General features: G+C 45.1%; 2 protein-coding genes and 1 long non-coding RNA gene across 3 annotated transcripts; 2 read left to right on the top strand and 1 right to left on the bottom strand.

Annotated features, from left to right (window-relative positions):
- The first annotated feature begins 4,281 nt into the window (after positions 1–4,281).
- On the top strand, positions 4,282–6,784 carry LOC122091259 (pentatricopeptide repeat-containing protein At1g08070, chloroplastic-like). The gene has a single exon (XM_042661123.1). The coding sequence runs from the start codon at positions 4,486–4,488 to the stop codon at positions 6,694–6,696; it is 2,211 nt and encodes a 736-aa protein (XP_042517057.1). The 5' UTR covers positions 4,282–4,485; the 3' UTR covers positions 6,697–6,784.
- Positions 6,785–19,786: 13,002 nt separating this feature from the next.
- Positions 19,787–20,758, top strand: LOC122090878. Its single transcript, XR_006143760.1, has 2 exons — positions 19,787–19,876; positions 20,210–20,758. It is a non-coding gene; the product is annotated as an uncharacterized LOC122090878 (long non-coding RNA).
- Positions 20,759–21,806: 1,048 nt separating this feature from the next.
- On the bottom strand, positions 21,807–23,112 carry LOC122092119 (ras-related protein Rab2BV-like). Its single transcript, XM_042662438.1, has 2 exons — positions 22,762–23,112; positions 21,807–22,435 (listed from the first exon to the last, which is right to left on the bottom strand). The coding sequence occupies exons 1-2, from the start codon at positions 22,983–22,985 to the stop codon at positions 21,994–21,996; spliced, it is 666 nt and encodes a 221-aa protein (XP_042518372.1). The 5' UTR covers positions 22,986–23,112; the 3' UTR covers positions 21,807–21,993.

Genomic DNA, 23,112 nt, shown 5'->3' with positions numbered 1-23,112 from the left:
AGAAGTGTGTAGAAACGCAACGGGCAAGCGGGAGGTCCTACATCAGTACTCCTTGGATTAAACTGCAACCGAATATAAGCCATCATATACCAACAAAGTGTGATGCAAAATTAAAGGTTACCAGCGTAGCAAGTCCAAAATGAACCAAGCCTAACATTGCCCAGTTCTATTATAAAGTGGTTTAACTTGGCCTGGGCTCAGTTCGTTTTAATTCCAATTGCTTTGCTCTATTTTATTTTAAATGTTTTAAGTTGAGTTCTAGTTGAACTGGTGGTCTAGTGGTTAGAGGTGTCAATCGGTTACGTCGGGCCAGTCTCGGTCAGACTTAGCCGGGCTTGACTTATATCCTTGGACCGTGACCTACTTATTTAAGAAATGATTCGGTCTTGTGTTGGACTCGATTGGGTTCTCGACTTTAACCGGTCTTCTCCTAATCGGGCTATTGGGCTTTGAACGGGTAATGTACCCATAAATCTTAAACGGCCCTTAAACAGTCTTTAATTGTCTTAGATATAAGATATTTTAATATATTTTATTAAATCATTAACAATTTAGAAAAGATTTTACATTTACTTACATTCAATAATTGATATAAATATATATATATATATATGTACTCTATTCTATCCAAAAAAAATCAAAATATACATATAAACGGTCGGGCAAACGGGTCAGGCCGAGTTGGGCTTCTAAGCAGGCCGGGCCGATTGGGTGCCCATCGGGGTTACCCCTTGCATCGTGTACTACTTGTTTATAAACGGGCCAGGCTTAAGCCCGACTCATTTAGTAATTGGTGCAGGCCGAGCTGATCTTCAAACGGTCGGGCTCGATTGATCTAACTGGTGCAGGCTTGTGATTGACATCCCTACCAATGGTTCAGTCAAATTATTTTCTTTTATTTTCTTGAGAGCTTCAAGTTGGTTCCACAGTATTTTTGGCTTTTAAAATGAATGGTGTAGCTTGTAAGGGGGAACAGCTAGGGGTTTCCTATCTTATTTTGAACTCTTTTTTATTTTCTATTATAAATAAAGAAAAGGGGAGTGGCAAGCATGTGGTTCAACGGTTAAAACTTGGAAGCTATGTACATTTGCCCCTCCAAGACCTTGCAGTAGAGGGAGCCTCGTGCACAAGGTTCGATAAAAAAATGTATTTATATACCCGACAACAAATAGGGCATCAAATCAAATCACAAATCATAAAAAGGGGAGATCAACTAGCTAGGGTTGAGAGAGAGAGAGAGACCAAGGGAAGTCGATTTAAGCATGTTGGTTTCCTATAGATTATGGTTATAACTTAGGACAATGCATAGTATGGGGCTAGGCAACAAGCGAGAGAAGCGATGATTTAAGGGCATATGCCAATTTCTGATATCTTCACAACTTTAATTAGGGAATATCAATAATACCTTTTGCTTCTTTATTGGAAAAACAACAAATTTAATATTTTTGTTCCATGACATGATTTCTCTATGGTGACTTAATAAGGGCATTTTGGTCAACTAGTGTGAGAGAGAGAATGGAAGAGCGGGCAAGGAGTGGTGAGAAAGATTTGAAACATGGGCTATAAGAACGTGCAGAGGTTATAAGAATGGAGGAGTGGAAAGGGAATAAGGCTTGATTTTTGCGTGGGAAAGGATAGATATTTGATGATGTTAACACATAAACACTACATTATATATTCTATACGGTTGTGGGGTCAGTATGGGCCCACGGAACTAGTCAGACCGAAGGCCTGAATACCTGTTGTTAGCAAAAAAAAAAAATGGTACGAACATGATTTCACCTTCCTCATTGTATTATAATTTATAGGGGCATTTTATCAAGAAAAGCCTCAAAATATTTTTATATACTGTGGCATTTAGTAGGAAATGCCTCCAATGTTATTATGTGTACAGTAAATACACATGTATATGGCGGCGTTTGTTACTAAACGCTTCAAATATTTTTATATACCAAGGCGTTATGAAATAAATACCGCCAATAGGATTATATACTGCAACATTTTTCAATAAACACCCCTAAATACTCATATATACTGCGGCATTTATTACTAAACATCTCAAATATTCTTATATACTACGACATTATTTTATAACACTGCCAAGAGGATTATATCTTGCAACATTTTTCAATAAATGCCTCCAAATACTCATATATACAGCGGCATTTATTACTAAACGCCTCAAATAGTCTTATATACCATGGCGTTATGTAATCAACGCCACCAAAAATTCATGTATATGGCGGCATTTAGTAATAAATGCCGTCATATATAATATACAGCGGCGGTCTATACAAAATGCCGCCTATTGTGTTATATAAGACGGTTTTTGCTTAAAAATGCCGTTGAATGTTTATATTTAACGGCATTTGTAGGAAACGCCGTCAAAGGCCCCCACTCAAATGCCGCCATTGACCACTTTTCTTGTAGTGTCTTCTCCTTCTTTCGACTCTTAATATAATGGAAAAGTTTAAGTGTGGTGTAAATATTATCCGAGAAGAGCCTATTAGGGATGAAGGAAAGTTGTGCTAAAGAGAATGTCATCAAGCATAGTCTTCAAGTGTGAACATATTACCTTCATAATCACCTTTGTTGCTACACCACATAAGCTTAGTGGTCTCAATTGATCTATAATCTCCAAATTAGTGATCTTCTAAGCAATGTTTCATTTGTTAATAATAGTGGGAGGCTCCAAATCTAAGAAAAATCATCTAAAAATGCCACACCATTTGGACTAGGGGATTCGTGGGTGCCATGGAGAAAAGAGCTAAGTGAATCTGCCCACCCTCACAACATTGAGAAATAAATGCTTGTTCGAAATAGACGGTGATTTCCTTGCATAATTTGGCATTTGTACTTGTCCATTCTCCAGACGATAACTTGAGCTTCAATAACTTCTTGTGTTGAAGGTGTTGTAATGTTGAAGCATGGAAGAACTTTATATTCAAATCAATGAGAGTAATCAATTCAACAAAAGGGGTCTTTACGATTAAAAGTGGGATAATGAAAATTGATGATAGGAAAGCGCCTCAAAGTAATAATTTTATGTACCTACTTTAATCATAAATTAAAAAATATATATATGATATATTGCTTGCACAATGAAGCACAGCTGAGTGAACTAGGTGTAGAGGTACATGATAATTTAGGAACTCATTTAGTTATAATAGTTATGGGTTTGAATAGTTTCAATTGTCAAAAGACTCCATGTCGTTGATCCCATTAAATTAGAATATGACTGAAGTGTCATTTTTTTTTTTATAAAAACGGTTTCGGTTGCATGTGGTATCATTGATGGAGCTTGTTTCTATTAAAAAAAAAAAAAATTGATAAAACCCAAAAGCCAAAAAAGAGATCAAGAGCCATTTATGTGTTTTGGCCAAAAGGGATTTTCATTTATTTTTACGTTGAACCTTAATGAACACACACTTAAAGTCCCAATATGAAGGGATAAGATAGTCATTTGTTTTGTAATTAGAAATTCAAGCCCCTTGCCCCTTCTTCAATACAAAGTGGAGAAAGCGAATTATAAAGAAGATGGGTGAAGGTGTAGAAACTCAACCCTAAAACGATGCAGAAGATAATGGAAAAACAAAACAAACAATGCACATAGATTTTACGAGGTTCGGCAAGGTTGCCTACGTCCCCAGTGAGATGAGCTACTGCTTCACTATCAATGGAGAATAGGGTTACAGTGCTCTTCCTCACACCTCTCCGTATTGCTTGCATTACAAAGAAAGAAATCCTCGCTACAAATATATAGCGAAAAAACCCTAATCCGGATTAAACTACAATTGCCCTCAAATAAAAAATTCGAGCGGGAGGCTGCACCCCCTTACACCCCCTGCTATGCAGGAGGGCCTCCTGCCCCCCTTGCAACCCCCACGGCCCGCTAACCGGCTAGCGGGACCGCCGTCCTGCCTGTCTAGTTCCTGCACTAGTACTCCCTGAATTTAAACTGCGACGGAATACAAGACATCATACACCAATAGAAGGGAATATATCTTCATCCATTTCTTCAAAAATCATTTTGCACACAAGAATATCAAACTATTTCTCATAAAAAACCATTTTTCTCAAGTAGTTATCAATATTTTTATGTTTTGATTAAAAAAAATATTCATTAATGATTTTTGATAAATTAATAAAAAGAAAAATGATGCCAAAAAAAGTCTTAATTGAATTGAATTAACCTTCGTACCACTTCAAAGTTCAAACCCCAGAACTAGATATCCTTGTTATGAACCCATCACACTTATTCAAATAAGCCTGCACAAGACTTTCAGAGCTTGGATTGGGTTTTTAGTCCATCATAGCTAGGCTGGGCTAAGGTTGAGATTTATAGGCCAAGATCGGACTGTCCGAGAGAGAGAGAGAGAGGGAGAGAGAGTTAATCCCCTCCCACAAAGGATCTGTTATTGTTTTTGGCGGTTCAAGCTCGAAAGTTGAAAGAAACTTCAAACAGAAGTTTCAGACCTTTTGCCAATGTTGTTCTCTTTGCAGTCCCCTTTGATCTCTTCGTCCTCTCTGCATCTCCTCCCCTTCTCAGACCCTGCTTACAAACTCCTCAGATTTCACCCATCTCTCTCTCTTCTCTCCTCATGCAGGGGTATGGAAAATTTTAAACAAATCCACTCCCAATTCATCAAGACAGGCCTACACAACACCCAATATGCACTGAGTAAGCTAATCGAGTTTTGTGCAATTTCTCCCACTGGTGATCTTTCTTACGCTGTCTCAGTCTTTTCTTGCATCGATGAACCAAACCAATTCGTATGGAACACGATTATTCGAGGTCATTGCTTGAGCTCTACCCCTATCCATGCCATAGCTTTCTATGTAAGTATGCTCCTTGCAGGAACAGAGCCGAATAGCTATACTTTCCCTTTCCTTTTGAAAGCTTGTGCGAAAGTTCAAGCTACCCATGAAGGGAAACAGGTCCATGCGCATGTTGTGAAGCTTGGTCTTGAGACTGACGCCTTTGTACATACTTCTCTAATTAACATGTATGCCCAAAGCGGCGAACTAGCTGATGCCCGGCTGGTCTTTGATAAAGGTTTTTCGAGAAATGCGGTTTCCTTCACGGCTTTGCTAACAGGTTATGCTTCGGCAGGTTATCTGGACAATGCTCGTCAGCTATTTGATGAAATTCCTGTTAGAGATGTTGTATCATGGAATGCCATGATTGCAGGCTATGCCCAAAGTGGGCGATACAAAGAGGCTCTGGATTTCTTTCAGGAAATGCTGAGAGCAAATGCCCAGCCCAATGAGAGCACTATGGTTAGTGTTCTTTCAGCCTGTGCTCAATTGGGGTCCCTTGAGTTGGGGATTAAGGTTCAGTCTTGGATTAAAGATCATGGACTTGGTTCAAATCTTCGGCTTGTTAATGCTCTCATTGACATGTATTCCAAGTGTGGGGAGTTGGAAACAGCTCGTGGTTTATTTGACAGAGTAAGTCAAAGAGATCAAATCTCATGGAATGTTATGATTGGTGGGTATACTCATATGAGCCACTATAAAGAAGCTCTGGATCTCTTTAGGAAAATGCTACAATCAAATGAAAAGCCTAATGAGGTCACTTTCTTGAGTATTCTACCAGCCTGTGCATACTTAGGTACTCTTGATCTTGGCAAATGGATTCATGCATATACAGACAAGAATTTTAGTAATTCAGTTGATACTTCTCTTTCAACTAGTCTCATTGACATGTATGCTAAATGTGGAAGTATACAGGCTGCAAAACAGGTCTTTGACTCTATGAAATCTAAAAGCCTGTCTTCTTGGAATGCAATGATATCTGGACTAGCCATGCATGGGTATGCAGATATGGCCCTCCAGCTTTTCTCAAGGATGGTTGAAGAAGGATTCAAACCGGATGATATCACTTTTGTTGGTGTACTTTCGGCTTGTAGCCATGCGGGCTTGGTGGAATTAGGTCACAAATACTTTGATACCATGATCAAGGAGTACAAGATTTCACCAAAATTGCAACACTACGGGTGTATGATTGATCTGCTTGGTCGTGCTGGGCTGTTTGATGAAGCAGAGGCCTTGATGAAGAATATGGAAATTGAGCCTGATGGAGCTATTTGGGGTTCTCTGCTAGGAGCTTGTCGGGTCCATGGCAATGTTGAGCTAGGTGAGCTTGTTGCAGAACATCTTTTCAAACTGGAGCTGGAAAATCCTGGGGGTTATGTACTTTTATCAAACATCTATGCAAAAGCTGGCAAGTGGGAGGAAGTTGCAAGGATAAGAACCAGATTAAATGATAGGGGAATGAAGAAAGTACCTGGCTGTAGCTCTATTGAGGTGGATAGTGTTTTACATGAGTTTCTCGTTGGTGACAAATCACATCAACATTGCAAAGAGATATATAAGATGTTGGATGAAATAGATGAACTATTGGAGTTGGCTGGTCATGTACCAGATACATCAGAGGTACTCTATGATATAGATGAGGAATGGAAGGAAGGAGTATTGTCTTATCACAGTGAGAAATTGGCGATTGCTTATGGGTTGATCAGTACAAAACCAGGGACAACAATCAGAATAGTGAAGAACCTTCGTATATGTGGAAATTGCCACTCAGCAACAAAGCTCATATCAAAGATTTTCAACAGGGAGATCATCGCAAGAGATCGGAGTCGTTTCCATCATTTTAGAAATGGCTCTTGTTCATGTAAGGATTACTGGTGAAATCTACATTTTTGCCTTATTATGATATGAGGATGATATATAATTAATTGGAATACTAAGATAAGGTGTGTGACCATCGTTTAAGGAATTGGAATCGGATCAGTAGTGTTGCTGCCAAAAAACCCCGCTAGTCCAACCTACACAAACACAGACGACGGAGGCCCGGAACTTAGTCCGGGGTTAGTCCTCCGACGCTCAAGTCAGGGTCGGCCGCACAGTTCAATAAAGGAGTAATGGTGAGGGTCTCAGAGCTTACCTTCCCTCTTCTTCCGTGCCTTCTTATATAGTCTTTCGGCCTTAGGGTTTTTCTCCCTTCTTCCCTCTTAGAGTCCCACTCGAATACGTCCAACCTTCTGGGGGGGAATATTCCCCTCATGCAGGAGACGTGATCCCGCGTGATTCTGCGGGCGTGCCTTGGTGATTGAGCGTGCTCGAGTGTGAGTGGCTTCTTGGAACCTTCGTCTGGCGGAGGACACGTGTCTTGGAGGCGACACGTGTCATTGCCCTCACCGAGAGGTTATTTTGGCTATATCAGGAGCCCCCTTACTTCCACTAGGAGCTTCTTCCTGTGGGAGTAACCTTCTTCTTTGGTTGACTTGTTCCTTCGGCCTCGGCATTACCAATGACCAAGGCTTGGGGTCGACCGAGAGAAAGACCTTCGACCGCTTAAGATCGGCTTTACTGAGCCCCCTATTGAAGGTGGGACCTTCGGTCGGCTCCGTTCGGCTTTGGCCGACCTCCCAACAGAAGGAGTGACCCTCGGTCAGGTCCGTTCGGCTTTGCTGAGCCCCCTGTTGAAGGTGGGACCTTCGGTCGGCTCCGTTCGGCTTTGGCCGACCTCCCAACCGAAGGAGTGACCCTCGGTCAGGTCCGTTCGGCTTTGGCCGAACTCCCAACCGAAGGAGGGACCCTCGGTCAGGTCCGTTCGGCTTTGGCTGAACTCCCCACCGAAGGAGGGACCCTCGGTCAGGTCCGTTCGGCTTTGGCCGAACTCCCAACCGAAGGAGGGACCCTCGGTCAGGTCCGTTCGGCTTTGGCCGAACTCCCAACCGAAGGAGGGACCCTCGGTCAGGTCCGTTCGGCTTTGGCCGAACTCCCAACCGAAGGAGGGACCCTCGGTCAGGTCCGTTCGGCTTTGGCCGAACTCCCAACCGAAGGAGGGACCGTCTGCTAGGTCCGTTCGGGCGCAAACCTCGAGGCTTCGTACCCTGACGTGGCGGTGCCATTAATGCTCGGGAAGTCGTACCGCCATTCCCCCATCTATATAGTGTGGGGGGCCATTTGTGGGGCAACCTTTCTTTTTTTCCTTCGGAGAGCTCACCTTCGGCCTCGGATCCCCTTCTAGCCTTCGTCCTCTTCCTCCCTAGCTTAGCAACAAGTAAGTGATGTCTTCCTCGTCGGGCTACAGCCCATCATCCCGCGAGAGGTCAAGACCAAGACGTAGGTATAGGAGTCCTGGGGAAGTCCGAGGGATGTCCTCGGATTCCACCGACTCTCCCTCCTCCCGCGACTCATCGTCCGCGGCCTCACCGTCGGGGTCCAAGGGTGGCTCCAATGGTGAGGAGTTCAGGGAGAGGGTGCTCGACGCCCGAGCCCAGACCCAGGAGCCCCTGGAAGTTGAGGCCCTCAGGATCGTCTCCACGATGGACGAACCAGAACTGGAGGAGCTGAGGGCCTCCTTCGGTGTTTCGGATGCTTTCGAGCTCCGTCTGCCCAGACCTTCTGACCGAGCCAGCTATCGGAACCCCGAGGAGCTGTGCCTGTACAAGGAGGCCTTCAAGGCAGGCCTTCGGCTGCCCCTCCACCCCTTCTTTACCAAAGTGTTTCGGCACTATGGGGTAAGCCCGACCCAGCTAACGCCGAACGGGTGGCGACAAGCGTTAAGCTTCGTCATCTTCTTCGTTCGGCACAAGAGGCCCCTCTCCCTTCAACTCTTTATCAGCTGTTTTCTCCTTCAGGCCTGCAAGGGACTTACGGGCTGGTACTATTTCTGCCCCCGAAAGGACCTTCGGCTCCTGAAGGGTTACCCGACTTCCATCCACGGATGGAAGGAAAAGTACTTTTTTGTGAAGTCGACCGAGGGGGTGCCCTTCGGCACGGTCTGGGGCATCCCGGACCTTAGGGATGTGAACTCCGCCCCTGCCCTATTCGGGGCAGACGCGGAGTCATTGGCGATGGCGAGGCGGCAGGAAGGCTGCTCTCCAGTCGAGGCCGACTGCCTCAAGTCCGACGCCATCCTCTTCAAGTTCGGGCTTAGCCCGGGTGAGTTAGGCTAGCCTCTTTCTGCTTCCTTCGAGTGTCGGTCCTTCGTACTAATACGCCTGCTTCTTCTTGCAGTGCAAGTTACCAGAGCCGAGGCTAAGGCCGCCGCCGCTGCAAGACAGGCAAAGATAAAGGAAGCCAAGGCACGTGATGCCCCCCAACAGCCGAAGTCCAAAAGGAAGGAAAAGACGGGACCGTCCTCCGAGACCCCGAAGAAGAGGCCCAGGGTGGAGGGGTCGACTGCCGAGGCTGTCCAAGCCCTTGCTGCTCCTGGCAGAGACGGACCTGCTCAAGACCCTTCGTCCGCTGCTGCCTCCCGAGGCCCGAAGGTCTCGTCGACGAGGGCTGAGGTGGGGTTCGTCCCACAATGGTCGGTGAAGGAAGACGACACTCTGGCCGTCGGACGGGTTGCCAGAGAGTTGGTGATGAAGGGGAGTCTTCCCCGGGATGCCACCGAAGCCCAGAAGCAAGGGACGGCGGCACTGATCACCTCCGCGTGCATCTACATGGCGGGGGTAAGCTTCGGTCCTCCTGCCCCTTTTTTACTTGTACTATATATATATTTTTTCATTCTGACCTTCGGTGCTTCGTGCAGGCTCAGACCCAGATGGGTCAGCTGGCGGCTCGAACCGAGGCCATGTGTCGGGAGCTTGAAGTCTGCGAGAGGGAGAAGGTCTCCCTAGACAACGAGCGCACCACCCTCCTCGAGAAGGTGGAGCACCTGGAGAGGGACCTAGCCCTCGAGCGCCGAGAGTGCGATCGGAAGCTCTCGGAGTTGAAGTCACAAGTGAGGGCCCGCATTCAGGAAGCCGAGGCCCGAGGAGTCGAGAAGTATCGTTCCTCCGAGGCCTTCAGGGAGGAGATCAAGAACGCCATCGCCCCGGGGTACACAATGGGCGCTACCGAGGTCCGAGATTGGGTCCTCGGGCGCTACCCCGGGGTTTCCTTTGCAGACAGCGGCCTCATCTTTGAGGACGACGATGTGGAGGTGGTACCATCGGCCACCGAGGTTGCAGACGCCGACGGTGGAGGCTGCAGCGAGGAAGGCGAGGTCCAGCTGCATAGGGAAGTCCCTCCGACCCCTGTCGTGGAGGTTCGGACCAGGAGTCACTCCCCGCCGAAGACGAGGCCGCGAACCCGACGGACGCTCCTTGAGGTCGCCTCGGCTCTCAGCGCAGACTACCCCCTTCTTGTCATGTAACTAGCCTTCGGGCCTTAAATGTAATCTTTGCCTTCGGGCTTCGTATGTAATCCATGCCTTCGGGCTTTATCAATGCAATCGTTCTTTTTCCAACTGTCTATTTAATGATCTTTGATTAGTAAATAGTTGCAGAGGGCCGAAACCCTAGTTGACCTTCTTAGGCGCATGGCCCCGAGACTTGGCCGAGGGTCGACCTGTTAGTAAGTCAGACGAAGGCCGACCCTGTTATCACTAGCAATATTTTACAAGTGTTTTCCCTCTCGGCTTGAGCCGAAGGGTTCACCGAAGGTCAACCCCTCAATAGCCAATCACCAAGTGTTTTGCCTTCGGCTCCAGCCGAAGGGTTCACCGAAGGTCGAACCTTCAATAGCCAATCACCAAGCAATCCAAGTGTGTACCCTCAGCTCCCGCCGAAGGGTCTATCAGACGCTAGGCTTCACCGAAGGTCGTCCAGCTAGTAAGTCGGTCGATGGTCGAGGGGTTCACCGAAGGTCGACCGTCCAATAGTCAGGATCACCAAGTGGTAAAGTACTTTGCTTTCGGCTCAGGCCGAAAGGTTAACCGAAGGTCGACAGTCCGATAGTCAGAATCACCAAGTGTAGCCGAAAGGTTAACCGAAGGTCGACCGTCCGATAGTCAGAATCACCAAGTGTATCCTCGATTTCAGCCGAAGGGTCTGTTAGATGCTAGCCCTTCGGTCAGGCCTGTTCGGCTATGGCCGAACTCCGAGCCGAAGGGGTGATTCGGCCGGGTCAACCTTGCATTCTTTGAGCCTCCACCAAGGTGTGGATCTTCAGTCATCCGTTCCTCAGGGTTAGAGGTAGGAGAATTCTCAGTTTCCGTAAACCAGCTCTCGTATTATCCATAAAATCTCACGGATTTCAAGATGAATTACAACTTAAAAAGGTTCAAAAGGACAATAATTGCAAAGAACGACAGACGGAAAAATTTAAATTTACAAATGACGAGTGCGTGCCCGCTACTTTACTACTGGTGGAATTTTCTTAGATTATCTGAGTTCCACGATCGGGGTACCCTTACTCCCCCCGTAGTCTCTAGGTGGTAGGACCCTGGTCGTATTACCCTCGAGACTCTGTAGGGACCTTCCCAGCTTGGGTCTAGCTTCCCTTGATGCCTTGGGTCCGAAACTTCCGCCCTTCTGAGGACAAGGTCGCCCTGCCTAAACTCGTTCTTCCGGACTTTGGTGTTGTAGTACCTAGCGACCCTCCGCTGGTAGGCGGCGATCCTTTCCTGTGAAGCTTCTCTGGTTTCTGCCAAGAGGTCCAAATTCGCCCGGAGTCCTCTGTCGTTTTCGTCTTCGTTGTAATACCGAATCCGATGGGTAATAGCCCCTATCTCCACTGGGAGTACAGCTTCAGTGCCGTATGTTAACATGAAGGGTGTTTCTCCGGTAGCTAACCTCTCAGTGGTGCGGTAGGCCCAGAGAATGTGGTGCAACTCATCTGCCCATAGTCCTTTGGCATCATCTAGCCTCTTTTTTATCCCTTGGAGCAACGTACGGTTGGTTACCTCTGTTTGCCCATTGGTCGAGGGATACCCGACGGAGGTTTTCCTGTGGTTGATGCCGAGGGCTTCACAGAACGCGTCGAAGGTTGGATTGGCAAACTGAGTTCCATTGTCCGTAACCACGACTTGGGGAATTCCGAATCTGTATACCACTGCCCTTTGGAAGAAGTCCCTTATGCTCTTTTCTGTAATCGTTGCTAGGGCTTCGGTTTCCGCCCATTTCGTGAAGTAGTCAACTGCCACCACGACAAACTTCCTTTGCCTCGTGGCCAAGGGGAACGGGCCTAAGATGTCCATCCCCCATCTGGCGAACGGTACTGGGCTAGATAGGGACGATAGCTCGGTAGAATGTAGCCTAGGCACGGGGGCGAACATCTGGCACTTGACGCATTTCCTGACCAGCGATTCTGCGTCCTTTCTCATTGTCGGCCAGTACAGGCCCTGCCTTAGTACTTTGTGCGCCAGGGCCCGGGCCCCAAGGTGTTGGCCACATATCCCCTCATGCACCTCCCGGAGCGCATACTCGCCGTCGGAAGAATCCAGGCACTTGAGGTATGGTGAGGTAAACCCTATCTTGTATAGAGTGTCGTCTTTCAGGAAGAAGTGCGCTGACCTTATTCTTATTTTTCTTGCTTCGTCCCTGTTCTCTGGGAGCTTCCCCTCCTTGAGGTATTCTATTATAGCGTCCATCCAGCTTCGGCCGTTTTCACCTACGGGTAACACCTCGTGGGGTTTCTCGATGCTTGGCTGTGGTAGTACTTCGAAATACACCGCTCGTCCAAGTTCCACGAAGTCGGAAGTGGCCAGCTGTGATAGTGCGTCTGCGCTAGCATTCTCTTCTCGTGACACCTGCTTTACCTCAAATTCCTTGAAAGCCGCTGACCTTTCTCGCACCGTGTTCAAGTATTCGGCCATCCTCTGCTCTTTGGCCTCGTATTCGCCATTCACTTGCCGCACCACGAGTTGGGAGTCGCTATTCACTACTAGCTCCTTCACCATCAAAGCCCAGGCCAGATTAATTCCGGCTATTATCGCTTCGTACTCCGCTTCGTTGTTGGAGGCGTCGAAGTCGAACCGTAGGGCGCATTCTACTTTGAAGCCTTCGGGGCTTACCAACACAATTCCAGCGCCACTTCCATCGCTATTGGAAGCCCCATCCACATACAGCGTCCAAGCCTCCTCTGCTCGTTCCTCGACAGATTCCTGCGGGTCATCGGGGGTCGTCGTCTCTGCTATGAAGTTTGCGAGGGCCTGTGCTTTAATTACGGTTCTCGGCTTGTACTGGATGTCGAACTCTCCCAGCTCTATGGCCCAATTTACCAGACGACCAGACATATCTGGTCGCTGTAGTATTTTCTTCAGAGGCTGGTCGGTGAGTACGCATACTGTATGTGACTGAAAATATGGCCTCAGCTTTCTTGCCACCGTCACGAGGGCGTACGCCACTTTCTCCGCCTTTTGGTATCTTGTCTCGGCATCTAGAAGGGTTCGGCTGACGTAGTATATTGGCCGTTGTTGCTTTCCTTCCTCTTTCGTCAGTACGGCGCTTACAGCAACTGCCGATACAGCAAGGTACAGCTGTAAGACATCTCCAGTGTTCGGCTTTGTCAGCAGTGGGGGTGCGGCCAAGTACTCCTTCAATTGCTCGAAAGATCTTTCGCACTCCTCCGTCCACTCGAACCTTTTAGCCCCTTTCAGCGCCTTGAAGAAAGGAAGGCATCTATCAGCAGACCGAGACATGAATCTTCCGAGGGCGGCTACCCGACCCGTCAGCTCCTGGACTTGCTTTACGTTCTGGGGTGACCTCATGTCCCGAATGGCTTGTATTTTGACTGGGTTGGCTTCGATTCCTCTTTCCGAAACGATGAGGCCGAGGAACTTCCCCGAGGCTACTCCGAAGGCACATTTTGCTGGGTTTAGCTTCATGCCGTACCGTCGTAGCACTTGGAACGCCTCTTCCAAGTCTTGGATGTGTCTTTCCGCCTTCAGGCTTTTCACGAGCATGTCATCCACGTACACTTCCATGGTCTTGCCGATCAGTCCTTTGAAAACTTTATTCACCAACCTTTGATAGGTGGCCCCCGCGTTCTTTAGTCCGAAAGGCATGACCTCATAGCAGTACAACCCTCCTTCAGTTATGAAGGATGTTTTCGGGACATCAGCCTCGGCCATTTTGATTTGGTTGTACCCCGAGTATGCATCCATGAAACTCAGCGCCTCGTATCCCGCTGTGGCGTCGATGAGCAGGTCTATCTTTGGCAGGGGGTATGCGTCCTTGGGGCAGGCCTTATTCAGGTCGGTGAAGTCGATGCAGATCCTCCACTTCCCGTTTGCCTTCGGGACCATCACCACGTTAGATATCCACTCCGGGTACTGGATCTCTCGGATGAACCGGGCCTTCAGTAACTTTTCTACTTCCTCGTCTATCTTCTTCTGTCTTTCTGGGGCGAACGTCCTTTTCCTCTGCTGCACCGGCTTCTTCATGGGGCTAACATTCAGGTGATGTTCTATTACCTCTCGGTCGATCCCGGGCATGTCCGATGCCGATCAGGCGAATACGTCAGCGTTGCTCCGTAAGAATGAGATGAGTCTTTCTTGCTGTGACCTTGGCATGGTAGCCCCAATCTGGAATTGCCGGGTGTGATCTCCTTCTTCAGCTTCAACTTGCACCAAATCTTCGGCCGGCTCTCCTCGTTGATAACTGGCATCATCACGTAGATCCTCTATCGGGAGCGTCTCACCCGCCTTTTCCTTTCCCCAGAGAGTAGTGGCGTAACATCTTCGGGACGTCTCCTGATCGCCCCGACACTACCCGACGCCATTCTTGGTAGGGAACTTCATTTTAAGATGGGGGGTGGAGACGATGGCCTTTAACAGATTCAACCCGACTCTTCCTAGTATGGCATTATACGCTGATGTAATGCTCACCACCAGGAAGTTGATCATCACCGTCACCTGGCGATCTCCGGTGCCAGCCCGAACCGGCAGCTCAATCGCCTTCACAGGGACGCCAGAGAATCCCTGCAACGGGTGTTCGACCTTCTTTAATTTTCCTTCGTCGAGGCCCATCTTCCGGAAAGCTTCGAGGAACAGGATATCAGCTGAGCTGCCGTTATCCACTAAGATCCTCCTCACTTTGCAATCTCCTATGCTCATGGCGATGACCACGGCATCATCATGCGGGGTCTGTACCCCTTCCAGATCATCGTCTGAGAAGGAGATGATCGTCCCCGTCTTCGCCTTTTTGTTCAACCATTCTGCCACATGTACGCTCCTCGCGTAGGCCTTCGCCTTCCTGGCAGAGACCGAACTCTCTCTTGCGGCTGGGCCTCCACAGATGGTCGCTATAACTCTCGTTGGGCTCTTGTTCTCCTCTCGGGGCCGACGTTCATCTTCCTCTGGTGTCCGGTTCCTCCGCTGTTCTTGATTTCCTCTGTGGGCGAGCCCCCTTCTCTCATAACGACCTCCGCCATCTCTCCGGCGATTTTCCATCCGGACATTGCCTTCTGGAGCCCGCTCTTTTTCCCGATCTACAAATCTGCCTAAGTATCCCCTTCTGATCATTCCTTCTATCTCCCCCTTGAGATGCCAACAGTCCTCGGTGTCATGGCCGTGGTTTCTGTGGAAGTGGCAGTATCTATCCACATTGCGTCTTTCGGGATGCCGCCCCATCTTTCCTGGCCACTTCATGGCCCTGGCATCTGGAGAATCTTTTATCTGCATTAACACCTCTGTTCGCCTTCGGTTAAGGGGTGCATACCTTTCAAACTTCCTTGGTGGACTGGGGGCCCGACTGCGCTCGGACTTTCGTCTTTTTCCTTCTTCGACGGGTTTATCGTCAACCCTTAAGGGCCTCTTCTTCGCCGCCTTCCTTTCGACTTCTTCATCTGCCTGGAGGGTTTCTTCCATCTGGATGTACTTATCGCATCGCGCCCTCAGCTCGGTCAGATCTCTAGGCGTATGCTTCGCCAGGGACCTCTTCAATTCCTTGTCCTTGACGCCACCTAGCAGGGCCGTGAACTCCTCCTTCGGGTCTAGGCCCCTGATTGTGATCTTTTCTTGTTGGAATCGTTTCATGTAATTCCGCAGCGATTCCCCTTCTTGCTGTTTGACGTTGGTTAGGTTCAACATAGTCTTCTGGAGGGGCTGGCTACTAGAGAACCCCTTCACGAAGAAGTAACTCAGATCGCTGAAGCTGTGGATCGACTTCGTCGATAGTCGGTTATACCACAGCCTCGCCGCCCCCCTGAACGTCAATGGGAGGGCCCGACACATAATATTTTTCGAGACGCGATGGAATTGCATGGCGACCTTAAAGCCTTCCAAGTGATCGACGGGGTCCCCCGACCCGTCATAGGTGTCGTACTTGGGCAGGCGAAAACCGACCGGGAGCGGGTCCCTCATGACCTCATCAGCTAAGGCCGTATCATTGGTGAGGTCGGGCTCGCGGTTACCTGTCTGGTTTTCTGCCACCTTTCTGATCTCGTCCTTCAGGTCTAAGATCATCCTCTTTAATCCCGAGTCCTCGGACCTCTGTTTGTCTCCTTGATGCTGATCCCTATGCGGGTCTCTGGCGGCGCGTCGCGTCCTACTTCGGGGCGCGGGACTCTCCCTTGCTCGACTTCGAGGGTCACGACCGGCCCTCGTCGATCCCGTACTGCTTCGGTCTTCTTCTCGAGCCCTCTCAAACTGGACGTGGGGACCTGGGGGTGCTCCGCCGGTCCTATGGGAGACAGCTTTGGAGACCTCCCTCATAGTCTCGGCCATCCGGTTATATTTGTCCTGGAGGTCTTCGAACTGCTGCCTTGTCACGTACTCCTGGGCCGCGGGAGGCTGATGGTCGCTGTCCTCACGTACTGAATATCTAGCCGACCGCTGGTATCTGACGGACACTTCCCGGTCATCATGGCCCCTTTCTCGTCCAATCTCCGCCGAGGGAGGAAGCTCCCCTGAAGGTTCTTCCCCCATGTCTACGTTGGACGTCGCTCTCGTCCTTTTTCGGTTGTAGGTTCTCCCCACCATTACCGTCGTTCCCACAGACGGCGCCAATCTGTTGCTGCCAAAAAACCCCGCTAGTCCAACCTACACAAACACAGATGACGGAGGCCCGGAACTTAGTCCGGGGTTAGTCCTCCGACGCTCAAGTCAGGGTTGGCTGCACAGTTCAATAAAGGAGTAATGGTGAGGGTATCAGAGCTTACCTTCCCTCTTCTTCCGTGCCTTCTTATATAGTCTTTCGGCCTTAGGGTTTTTCCCCCTTCTTCCCTCTTAGAGTCCCACTCGAATACGTCCAACCTTCTAGGGGGGGAATATTCCCCTCATGCAGGAGACGTGATCCCGCATGATTCTGCGGGCGTGCCTCAGTGATTGAGCGTGCTCGAGTGTGAGTGGTTTCTTGGGACCTTCGTCAGGCGGAGGACACGTGTCTCGGAGGCAACACGTGTCATTGCCCTCACCGAGAGGTTATTTTGGCTATATCAGTACTTATTTATAGAGTTCCCACATCCCTTCGGAAAACAGTTTTAGAACTGTTATGGCTGCATACATATGTACTGTTGGTTACCTGTCTAATAAACCTTTTGTTTATTTATAAAAATGAATTATTAAACCAAAACAAATAGAGATATTGCTTTAAATAATGGGTGCGTCTGTTTGTAACCAAAGAGGTTATAAACTAAATTTGTAATTGAATTTCTCCATCTGCTTATACCTCTCCCTCTCCTCATTAGAGGCCGGGCGGGGTGGTCATTTCACCAATATCCTAACGCAGAACTTTAAATACAAAATTATTGTTACTATTTACTTGGTTGGAAGATTCATTGAATAAAGTACCATAAATGAGAATGTGGTTCATAGTAGGCATAAGTGATGCAATCTGTGAGTAAGAGATCAGCAGGATGGAGAAGAGCTTGAGACAGAACATGAGAATTAGGGAAGAGTTTTAAGTTAACAATCTAAGTCATAATGTTACAGATCACAAGATTGGGTTTGGGATTAGTGGATCAAAAAACATTATATTTCTTAACTTCAATCTCAAACCCCCTGATGATGATGATGTAGTTAGTTTCTTAAAACAGTTGGCATTCTGGGTTCTCAAAAGGAGAACCGCTATTCTCCGCCCAATATCTTATAGTGATGTAGAGTCTCTGCTAAGGTTTTAGATAGGTGTGAAACAGGGCCGGGTTGGGATGGGTTTCTTAAAACCCTAATCGGACCCTAGGTCCTCAAAATTCAACTCAGACCCAACCCAACCCTGTCGGGTTCATGTTTAGGCCCAACCCTGTTGGGTTCATACCAACCCAACCCGACCCTAATTGATCATATTAGGTCGGGTTCGCCTGGGTTGGGTTGATCTTGGCTTCTATGATAGGTGGATTAACCTTGATTGACATGTTTTTTTTTCCATTCATGTCTCATATATTTAATAATTATAGAAAATAAAATACATATTGGAGCCTTAATTTCTATTATAAATATGCAAGGTTAAATTTCGGGCTGAGTTGGGTCGGATTGGGCCAGGTTGAGGCCTCAAGCCTAACCCAACCCAACCCTAACCCAGAGTTGGGGTTTTTCAACCCTAACCAGACCTCAGGGTAAAAAAACTTGGCCCAAACCTTGTTCGGGCTCAGGGCGGGCCAAGACGGGTTCGAGTTGTTAGGCCAAACTTTCACCCCTAGTTTTAGATGATATTTTTCTTTTCATTAAAAAAAATATATATTAATTTTGAGTGTTTGTATGAAATGGAAAGAAATAGCAATAACGCTGAAAAACCATTATAAATTGACATGAGGGAAAGGAAGGATCATTAATAAAAGAGAGAAACAAGTCCAAAATAGAGTTGCCAGTAAACCTTTCAGATTTTGCCGAATGGTTACAGATTCTTTCCAACAAAGAATACACATATCATTAATGTGTAACCATTTAGCCAATTTAGCCTTGGTAGGGATACCAAGATTGATAATTCCCTAAAGAAAAACTTTGAATTTTGGGTGAATTCATAATTTTTAAAATAACTTCCACCATCGTCAAAGTGATGGGGGAGAGGAAAAATCCATAACAAAACCTACACTGGTGATTAGAAAGAGGCAACAGATTTAGTGGTAATTATATTAGACCTAGTAAATGGGCAAAGCCATAGATCATTTAAGGTGGTAGTGAGAAGAGAAATCTGAATTATCTTGTTAGCTACCAAAACAGGAAATATTCCATGCACTCTGGGTAATTAATTCATTAGCATTAATGAAATCAGAAACCCTAGTTGCTTGGTAGGGACAGTAAAAATTATGGGGAAAAAAAAAAGAATTTGATTATTGTCACGAGGTCATATTCTTTTGCCGCATGGCATACTTGAATGGTCCATGTGATAGAGGACCTCACATATCATTGATCACCATTTCAGCCTCAAACAAGAAATTTCATAGAATTACAAAAAATACCACTCATTGTGTCTAGAATTTAATGGTTTTTATGCAATTTCTAAATTTTACACTTTAAAACTCCATTTTAATATTTCTCTTATATGTTTAAGGCTGGAACTAGATTGGGGAAATGGTTGTGGACTCTCTATTTCATGGACCCTCTCATGTTTTCCAATGTGAGAAGTCATGATTGATTCCAATTGTCATGATAAAAAGATTACATTATTATGTATGCTGTCACTTTACTCTTCTTCTTCTTCTTTTTTTTTCTTCAATATCACTCATACTATTATATAAATGGATTGTCCAAATGACACATTTATAAGTGTATTTAGAACTTGATACCTCTTTTTAATTGTCCATTGTCTTATTTCCAAAATTTCTTAAATTAGGGGTAAAAAAAGGGGTTAAAAATATTTTAAAAATGACTTATTATTATGTCATTATCTAAAGGTTTAATTGTCTTACATATTTTTTTCAGTTCACATATAAAATGATAGTATTTACCCCATTGTAAAAAAAAAGATAAAAAAGTAAGATTGTAAATTATTTGACAACTTAGGGAAAAAGAAAACTCTTATATAGTGTTAAAACTTCCATCTTAAAACCAATTGGCTTGAAATTGGGTGATTTCTTGTGGCTTTTATACATGATAGTTGAGTCATTTACAGTCGATGTGGGACTATCTGAATACTCCCTTTTATATGCAGGCCTCTTATGGCTCTGTCTTCGTGGGTTGAACAAGGAGCTCATCATCGATGGAGGCCCAACGGTACGCTCTGATTCCTTGTTAAAGCTTTCATCTTAAGAGTAGCTGAATTGTTACCTACATGTGGTGTTTGCAGTAGTTCTCCTCTCTTACTCTCTTTCTCATTCTTCTCCTCTTCCTCAAGGTTACAGACCCTTTTATGTTCCATTTTTGGAGAGAACTTGTATGTGTATTTTCTCAAATTTCACAAAAAGGAAGAAGGTATTCCAAAAACAAACAAAACAGAATTTAGAGAATGTTGTTTTACAACTTGGAAACAACCTTAAATTATGCAACTTGTTTTATCTACTGGCAATGGAGGGCTTTTCTTTGGTTATGATACAGGAGTTATCTCAGGTGCCCTTATTTATATCCGAGATGATTTTGAAGCAGTTGCCATGAGTACAATTTACCAAGAATTCATAGTAAGCACAGCAGTAGCAGGAGCTACGGTTGGTGCTGCAATTGGTGGATAGGTTAAAGATTGGAAAGGTCGAAGAATACCAATCTTGGTAGCTGATGTTTTGTTTTTTATTGGTGCATTAGTCATGGCTGCCTTAATACATCCTCTGATGATAATTTGTGGAAGGGTACTTGTTGGTATGGGTGTTGGAATGGCCTCCATGACTGGACCTCTTTATATTTCAGAAGCTTCTCCTGCTAGAATTAGAGGTGCCCTTGTTAGCACAAATGCATTGTTAATTACAGGGGGGCATTTTTTAGCATACCTTATTAATTGGGCTTTCACAAAGGCACTTGGAACTTGGCGTTGGATGCCTGGAGTTGGAGGGCTTTCTGCTTTGTTTCAGTTTATATTGATGTGGGACTATTTCAATATATAGAAATATGAATTAGCTTTTAATTGTATGTTAGACTTTTCATTAAATAAAAATACTTTTTATAATATAATTTATTTTCTTGAAGCCTCGAATACGTTTCAAACATAAGAACCTCATAATCATATTCAAATAAACTTCTTCTTCTTCTTCTTCTTCTTCTTCTTCTTCTCCCCCCTCTCTCTCTCTCTCTCTCTCTCTCTCTCTCTCTCTCTCTCTCTCTCTCTCTCTCTCTCTCTCTCTCTATATATATATATATATATATATAATCTTGTCATTTTACATGTACACTTGAAAAATATGCAAGAGAATAGCTCTTGTGAATGACATAATGGTAAGTCATTTTTAAACTGTTTTATACCTGAGTTAAGAACTTTGGGTAATAATACAAATGTTAATCAAAAGTTGGTTACCGCTTCTCAATTCACCACTTTGGTCGCAAATAAAAAAGATGCACCCAATGAGTGTTAGACAGTGACATAAATAAAATTCAACATTATTTAAATGTAGGAAAAAAAAACTCATTTGAGCATCACAGCCTCATTGTGCCATGTAAAATGATGATGTCTCAATTCTGATTATTGGATAGATAGACATGAATGGTCGTGATTAGCCATTTCTAATTTTAGGTCTAATTCAATCAAATACTCATGCTTTAGCATCTATTCCCAATGCATGTTTGTGGTATTCTAATTACTATTGTGCATTCTCTCATAGTTCTGGATTTTTAAATTTCTATTTTTTTACTTGGCAAAATGTTTGAATTGAAATTTATTGTGAGCAGGAGAATTGTCTACTTGTTCAAAATAATTAAATGTATGATATTTATTCTCCAACAAAAATAAATTAAGTAATAGTACAAATTGAATGTCTTTATTGCAGGATAATAGATGTTAAAAGGATTAGATATGCACTTATGGGACCAAGTTCATTCTTTCTTTTTTAAATCATACCTTTATGCAATGGAATTAAAAGGGGTAAAAAATGTGTGCTCCTTTTGATATTTTTCGTCTAGAGACAATAATTAATAATAAAAAAAGTTAACGTATATATATTGTCTTCTTATGATTCACATAAGATTGGTGACATCTCACTTAGTTATATCAAAATTAACCCAAAAAAGAAAGACAAACTTTGGGAAATGTTTCCTTTTTTTCAATTATTATATTCTGTTGAATTTGCAATGGGTTTCTTGACATCTCAACCAACAAAAAATAAAGTAAAAGAAAGAATAAAAGAAGTGTGTACTGTGTACAAAAAGAATGAAATTGATATCTGATTCATATATATCTCAAATTGGTGTGATTACCTCCAACAACAACCCATATGTTGGTTCTGATCTGCTGACACTTCATCCAAGTGAAGAATTTTTTTCCCTGTAGTGGGTGTGATTGTTTGAGCTTGACTGCTCTTTGCATCCAGCTTCTTCTTACTTGTAACTTCATAAATTTGAAAGATGAGTTGTAGAAATGCCTCTTCCACATTGAAACTCTCCAAAGCAGAGGTCTCCATGAAACAGAGTCCTTCATTTTCTGCAAGCCTTTGCCCTTCTTCTTCACTAACTTCTCTAGCATGACACATATCAGTTTTGTTCCCAACTAACATAATCACCATATCAGAATCCCCATACTCTCTTATCTCCCTCAGCCATTTTTCGAGATTATTGAACGATGTTCGCTGTGTTATATCATAGACTAGTAAGGCACCCATTGCTCCTCTGTAGTAAGAGCTTGTGAATGCTCTAAATCTGTAAAGGAATACACAAATTTGTGACATATACTACACAGTTATCCTATGTTCAACAAATTTATTGGCCAATCCATGAAAAGAAAGAGAAGTAAATGGTTTTTTTCTTGTTCTTATTCTTGTTCTTGTTTCTCCTTTCAGTGTTTGAGGTGAAATATAAAGGAATTGAATCCATTAATATCAAAGAAGTCTAGTTGTTGGTTGTAAAGCTCTGGAAACTGTAGATTTAGAACTAGATTATGGACATGAACATAACAAGATAAGATCACAATCCCAATAGAATTTAATTCTAAGAATGAAGAAAAGGATATGGTGATAGATGCTTACCTTTCTTGGCCTGCTGTATCCCAAATTTGGGTTTTGACGAGCTTGTCACCAACTTGAGTATTCCAATAAGCAAATTCCACCCCAATAGTAGGCCTTGAATCCAGGCGGAATCTATCCCAAACAAATCTTGAGAGGAGATTAGATTTACCAACAGCAGAGTCCCCTATGAGAATTGTCTTAAAGATATATTCGAACTCCTGGTCGTCGTAATCAGCCATTCCCATGTTGACTGATTTTGAAGAAGGAAGAAGAAGAAGAAGAAGAAGATGAAGATGATGATGATGACGAGAATAAATCGCAGAGGTTTTTGACAAAACAAAGGAATAGAAAGAAAGATAGTGGTTTGTAATG

The sequence above is a fragment of the Macadamia integrifolia genome, chromosome 10 (genome assembly GCF_013358625.1).
Source record: "Macadamia integrifolia cultivar HAES 741 chromosome 10, SCU_Mint_v3, whole genome shotgun sequence".
NCBI lineage: Eukaryota > Viridiplantae > Streptophyta > Magnoliopsida > Proteales > Proteaceae > Macadamia > Macadamia integrifolia.
This window is presented reverse-complemented; position numbering and strand designations above follow the sequence as displayed.